At 35.5% G+C, this 7,419-nt stretch overlaps 1 protein-coding gene across 1 annotated transcript; it reads left to right on the top strand.

Moving 5' to 3' along the window:
- The first annotated feature begins 1,084 nt into the window (after positions 1-1,084).
- On the top strand, positions 1,085-1,975 carry LOC146539323 (uncharacterized). The gene has a single exon (XM_085185163.1). The coding sequence runs from the start codon at positions 1,085-1,087 to the stop codon at positions 1,973-1,975; it is 891 nt and encodes a 296-aa protein (XP_085041289.1).
- Positions 1,976-7,419: the final 5,444 nt, after the last annotated feature.

Raw genomic sequence — 7,419 nt, forward strand, 5'->3', positions numbered from 1 at the left:
AAAGTATCGATGCTGTACTCATGAGTAGTATCGAAAAAAAAGTATCGTACCCTTAAAAGTATCGATACTTTGCAGTATCGAGTATCGTATTTTTAGAGCCTAATGCGAATATGTAGCACGTCAATGTCAGTTAGTAAGTAACGTCTTTGTAAAAAATAACAAAATATTTTTTTAAGCCACTTACTCATAAAACTATCAACACAAAAATCGAGGAATTTGTATGTTCTCATTACTATTATAATGATTATCAAATAGTAATTAGTTAATGTTACAAATATTCTCTAATTACGATTTACGATCCTCGCATACGGAGGACTCCAAAGGAAGATTGCGTGTCTGTAAGATGTTGCTATCATACGTATGAGCCGAAAGGCCAAGTTAGTTGGCTAATTTATTCGATATGATACCTATTAAAAAGTACTTGATTAGTACAAGTATCGAATACAAAATTATCGGTTTCGAAAGTTAACGTACTCGATACCACAAAGTATCGATACTAAAGACACGGTCTACGTGTTTTGCTTTGTAACTAAAGTTGGGTGACATACAAAGATTGGAGGTCTCGAGCTTTTTCTGAAATTCAAGCTTAGCTTGAATTTCAGAAAAAGCTCGAGCTCAAGCTTAGCTTAGCTCATCTTTGCCCCGGGCGTAAAACTTGTAACACGACTTCTTTGTGTCGTCTGGTTAAAAATATTATAATTCGTTGTAAAAAAGTATCTATTGCCATATAAATTACGCGGGGTGCTTTATAATCAACGGTGAAGTGATTTTGTGTCTTTATTAAACCGAATAAACTTCGTAAAACAGTGATTTTATAATTCAAAGTGCAAACAACTTTTTTCGACCGCTGACAAATCTACGAGTCATGCTGCGGCTAGTGCAAGCAACTTACACGGTTCGGCCTTACGCATAAAGGCTATAGCGTCGTGCGTGAGCTTCCAGTGACGTCTCATACGCTTAGCGTCAGTGATTAACTTAGTAGATGCGACATTGCGTTGTACCGATTTGACTTTGTCTCTGAGAGGTTACTAAATAATTTATTTAATTTTGATATATAGTTTTATTTGATTGCGATTTTACTAAGATGCCACCAAAAAAGAATTCTCCAAACTCAAAGGATAAATTTACTATGCAAAGTAAGGATGAAAATCCTAGCTCAGTAATCACGGATATTGATGATGTAAGTAATGTCACCATCAGAACAAGGGTCCGCCAGGGTCACCAGGATGATGAAATATCTGCTTTTATGCTAGAAATAAAAAAATCCTTCGAGACGTTTAAAAATCAACAAAATCTCATACAAGCTACAATTAAGGATATACAGAGTCAAAACAATGATATAATAAAATCCATGGATTTTATATCTGAAAAATACGATGAGATGAAGGAGAAAATGACTAAATTAGAATCTGAAAATGAGTCACACCTAGCCTACATACAGACCTTGGAGATGAAGCTAGAGAATCTCGAAAGATCACAAAAGCATACCAGCGTCGAAATTAGAAATATTCCAGTCCAGAACAAAGAAACAAAAAATGACTTACTCGCTTTGGTGAAACAAATTGGGGCCGTTTCTAGTGTTAACATAGATGATAGTCAAATACGTGATGTATTTCGACTGACCCAGAAGAAGGGTGGCAATAAGACCATAATAGCGGATTTTTCTTCTGTTCCTCTAAAGGAAAAAATCTTAGCTTCTGTAAAAACTTACAATCGTAAGCATAACGCAAATAAGTTAAATACTTCACATCTTAACCTAAGTGGAGAACCCAAGCCTGTCTATATTAGCGAGTGTTTAACCCAAAAAGCAAGAAGAACTTTTCATTTGGCACGTGAGTTCAGCATTAACAACGGCTATAAGTTTTGCTGGACAGCTCATGGAAGAGTTTTTCTCCGTAAGACAGAAGGCGGTCAGTCTTACAGAATCGACACTGAAAACGATCTGGCCCGCCTCCTTTCCTCGTCTGGGCTGTGACTAGCTGTAACTGCCGTGTTTACTATATTTTGCTATAATTTTGTACTTTCACAATATTTGTATTATTTTTTAAAGTTTACTCAGTTTATATTTGTAATTTCTTTTGGTTTATACATGACTGTTTTGCATTTTACTTATTGTAATTGTCCATCTTATAACATGGTATTTTTATCACTCTCTCACAACACTTTTCAATTTGCCATATTGCTAAATACACAATCACACATAGCCCATCTACACTCTCTCTATCAGAATACACTGCGTCCAAATACAAGATATCAAATAAGTTTCAGCTCGCACTTACTAAAGAAATGCCCAAATGGACCATCTGGTTACAATGCTGCCCTTAAATGACATATCTAATGCCATAGATTCTGCTCAAGTATCTGATGCCATGGTGTGTTCTCCGGAAGACCTGGGTAACCGTATTAATACATCTAAGACTTCTCTAACTGTAATGCATACCAACATTCGTAGTGTATCCTGTAACTTCAACGCATTTGCAATTCTCCTCGAGAGAATTTGTATCAGGTTTGATGTACTGATTCTAACTGAATGTTGGCTTTCTAATATAACAAATCCACCTTGTATTGAAGGATACACTTCCTATTGTTCAGATTATCAGAACCAAAACGATGGTGTTATAATCTACGTTAAATCAACATTAAAGCATTCAATTAGTAAGTTTGCGCTATCCGATGCTAGTTCTCTTATTCTGAAATATAATAACGAATATGCTATAGTGGCAGTCTACCGATCACCATCTAGCAGTAACATCAGTAACTTTTGTAATAGCCTTGATTTATGTCTTTCATCCCTTAAGCACATCAAATCTGTGGCTGTAATTGGTGATATGAATATTAACATTACTCCAAACAGTTCCGACTTAAATTGTGATACATATTTGGACATGATGGCATTCCACGGTTTTCTAAGCGCTCACAATTTTCCAACTCGTAACGAAAATTGCATTGATCATGTAATGCTACGAACCAACAGACACGCAGCTACGTATATTCTTGATTCATATGTGTCTGATCATGCGCCGTTGGTTTTGTGCTTATTATGTAACATAAAATATGATAGGTCAAAAATTACTATCTCTAGAATAGACTATCCGTCATTATTTCAATCTCTTTCTGAGATTGATTACACATGTGTGCTTAACTCTACTGATGCCAATACAGCCGCTACACTCCTGACTAATATAATTTCTGAAGCTATAACTGCTCACTCAAAATCAATTAAAGTCTCACATCGAAAACGTCCAATCAAGCCATGGTTGACTCCGGGACTTGTACGATGTATTAGACACCGTGACAGACTGCATCAAAAAACTAAACGTGACCCGACCAATGCGATACTAAGAGTTACTTACACCAGATACCGTAACTTTTGTACTAACTTGATAAAGAAAGTAAAGATTGCTTATGAGAAAAATGAGTTTTTGAGATATAAAAACAACCCAAAAGGGACGTGGAATACAATTAACAAAATTACTTGTTTTAAACAGATCTCACCTTCTCCGGCGGCATTACTAGATCTACATAGTGATCCTCATGTCTCTGTTAATATTGTTAATAATCATTTTGCTGAAATTGGTGCGACATATGCCAACGCCATACTCACTAAACGTCCTCATAATCAAAGTCCAGAAAATACCATGAAAAAGCCTCATCCTTATATTTCATATGACTCCATGGTACTTTATGACACGGATAATGATGAGATCAAGACAATTATCTCTAACCTAAAAGAAGATTCTGCTCCTGGTATTGATGGCATTCACACAGTGGTAATTAAGAAGGTTAGCATTAGTATAATCCCTGCTCTTACTCATATAATTAATACTTGCTTTTCAAGCGGTGTTTTCCCTGACATTTTCAAAAGAGCTCTGATTCATCCCATCTACAAATCAGGTGATAGAAACAGTGTCAATAACTATAGACCTATATCGATTCTTCCAGTCCTTTCAAAGATCTTAGAAAAATTACTAAATAAAAGATTAACACAGTATCTCCAACGGCATAATATCCTTGCTAACAATCAATTTGGTTTCATTAAAAACAAATCCACAGAAGATGCTACTTTGTTACTTACAGAAACCATAGCTAAACACTTGGACAATAAATCAAAAGTTATCGGACTTTTCCTTGATTTATCTAAGGCCTTCGACACTGTTTCTATACCCATCTTGCTTAACAAAATGGAAACTTTTGGTATACGTGGTATAGTTCTAGATATCTTTCGCTCGTATTTAACTAACCGCTCTCAGTACGTTAAAATTGATCAATTTGTAAGTGACAGAGCAGGCATTTCATTTGGAGTTCCGCAAGGAAGCGTTCTGGGTCCTACCTTATTCCTGTTATACGTAAATAGCCTATGTAATATGTCGCTGCCCAACTGTAAAATGATTGCTTATGCAGACGACACTGTGTTAATAATACATGGGAGAGAATGGATTGAGGCCAAACATTACGCCGAGAATGCTATCAAATTGGTAACACAATGGTATGACGACAACCTTTTGACTATCAACATTGATAAAACTAAATTTGTGGCTTTCTCTCACCGACTCAGCTCCCAACCGACTTCTGACTTTGTTATCAAAGCGCATACTTGCTCTCGTCAAAGCGACTGCAGTTGTCTTGATCTTTCTCGTGCTTTCAATATAAAATATTTGGGAATTACTATCGATTGCTGTTTAAACTGGTCACTTCATATTTATAATTTAGCCAACCGTATACGTAAAATAATTCCGGTATTTAAAAAACTAAGAAATTCATGTGATTCTGACATCCTACTCACAGTATATTATGCCCTCGTACAAAGTGTTCTAAGTTATTGCATTGTCGTTTGGGGGGGTGCCAGCAAAAACGCACTACTTTCTTTAGAACGCGCTCAAAGAGCCATATTGAAAGTTATGCTACGAAAACCTAGGCGTTACGGTACGGATTTACTCTACCGTGACACCTCTATCCTATCAGTCAGGAAGCTCTTCATAATGTTGGTAATACTCCGCAAGCATAGAAGTATTGTTTTTAGGCCTAATTGCAACCGTAATAAGTCCAGGGTCTGTGAGACTTTGTATTCCAGAACGAGGTCCGCTCGCACGCATTTTTACTTTATCAGCGGCCACATTTATAATAAAATCAATAAGCATAAGTATATATATCCACTACCTTTTATTAAATGCAAAAAAATAATTCGAACTTGGATTCACAAATTGTCCTACATTGAAACTGAGAATTTTCTTCTCTAAAAATATACACACCTTCACACCTAAAAGCACAACACGGGTATGCACGCACACACACACATACACCCATTCAAACACACGCAGACACACATACATACACACACACCTACACAATACAAACACACACAGTCACACACACACACGCACATACACCTACTCACACATACTAGATGTCATATTCGGCGTGATAATTACACTTTTTTGTTTCATCGAGCTATAGATTTATAAGTCTAGTTTCTTTTTCCTTTAATGGTTTGATAACTAAGTGATTCAAATGTCTAAAATGTCATTAAAATTGTAAAGGGGCAAAGACGCTGGTGGCTGTGACACAGTCTATACTAGTACGGCTACCAACGCACTCCTCTTCACTTAAGAGGCAATTTGTAAAAAATTAAGTTGTTTTGAATAAATATTTATTATTATTATTATTATTATAGCTTAGCCTCACTTGAGCTAGCGGCTTTAATACCAAATCTTGCCCCCCATTTTAAGTCTATTATTTTTTAGGGCTTAACTACAAATGTATAGTTTTTAATTATTTTCTTAAACAAGTAGATTGATTGATTTCTCGAAATATGGCGTTTCGAGCGTGCCAGTTGAGCACAATTCATTTCGCCAATGTCACGTTGTATGGAAAACACACGAAGGAAATTGACCGGTAATAAAAAAGATAAATATACACAATTATAGAATACATGTAAAAAAAGAGATCCTGTGTTAGTACAGCCTTCACCTAAAACAAAACAAACACAAATTTACAATATATACACAACACATTAGATTAGTAATAAATAATATTTTACATGGGGGTTAATTTCTTAAACAAGTATTACCTGTAGATGCTAGCCGTCAAATTTCATAATTCTATGTTAACGAAAAGTATCTTATTAGTTTTGATACATTTTATAGTGATGAAATATGCGTTTTTGCAATATAACCGGTGATGCCTCTTTTTAAGTAAACATTGAAATGTAACTCTTGACAGACCGACGAACGGGCAACAAAGTGATCTAATAAGGGTTGTTTGGGTTCCGTACCTTTAGTACGGAACCCAAACAACTAAAATATCACACGAAATTTTAATTAAAATAAAATTCAGGCGTTACAACACATTAAATGTCCCAATACTTTTTATCAATCGACTGTAAAAATAATAATTTTGAAAGCTTGTGTAGGCGACTAAATATCGATTATGTTTCCCTGCTGACATCGATGTTATGTCTTATTTAATGTAACATCCTTATTTGAACTGTTAACACTGATGATCATCGGAGCTTCCCTAAGCTATAGTACCTATACGTGACTGTCGGCTTGTCTTTGTTAAATTATTTCGTTTTTTCTTGTGTATATCGTGTTTTTATGACTATTAGTATTATCATTATTTGTGTTTTTGTGATATTTACTTTACGAATTTGGACAATTCTTTTTTTAAACTTTTAGTTAGTGTTTTTTATTTAAAAATGGCGTATTCTCATTTTACTGCTACGGAGTATATGGATATGATTTTAATTTATGGAGAATGTGGACAAAATGGAACTCTTAGTACGCAGTACAAACATACCGAGAAAGGTATGGTGATAGTCGTAGATGTCCATCAGATTATCGTACAATTGTAAAAGCTACAAAGGGGCCGAGAAAACCAACCATTAGAGCCACACCAAGAGCGTGTTTCGTCACAGGAATTACCAATAGTGCGAGAAATGGAAATTTTAAATTATATCCATAGAAATCCTACGACCAGTTTACGCAGAACAGCCAATCAATTCCAAGTTAGCTACTTTACGGTACAGAAAAATTTAAAACGAAACAAACGTCGTCCTTTCAAACACACAAAAGTTCAGGCTTTATTACCACGAGACAGGCCTATCAGAGTAGCATATTGCCAATGGCTGCTAGACAATGTCATCATCGACTCAGATTTTGTATTTAACATTTTATGGACTGACGAGAGCACTTTCACTCGCAATGGCATTTGGAACTCGCAAACATTTTAGATATTAGAGTGAACAAAATTTACATCTAAGTCGAGAAGATAATCATCAATACAGATTTGCTGTCAATGTATGGGCTGGAATTCACAAAAATACAATAATAGGGCCAGTTTTTTTTGACGGCAACTTAAATACTCAGAAATTTTTAGAACTCATACGTGGCCCCGTAACAGAATATGTCGACCAGATCCCCC

Source organism: Heliconius melpomene, chromosome 4 (genome assembly GCF_056956725.1).
Source record: "Heliconius melpomene rosina isolate 202511_hmr_F chromosome 4, ASM5695672v1, whole genome shotgun sequence".
Taxonomy (NCBI): domain Eukaryota; kingdom Metazoa; phylum Arthropoda; class Insecta; order Lepidoptera; family Nymphalidae; genus Heliconius; species Heliconius melpomene.

Excerpts from the sequence above, each read along its gene's own strand:
- LOC146539323 (XM_085185163.1), top strand. The coding sequence starts at position 1,085 with ATGCCACCAAAAAAGAATTCTCCAAACTCAAAGGATAAATTTACTATG.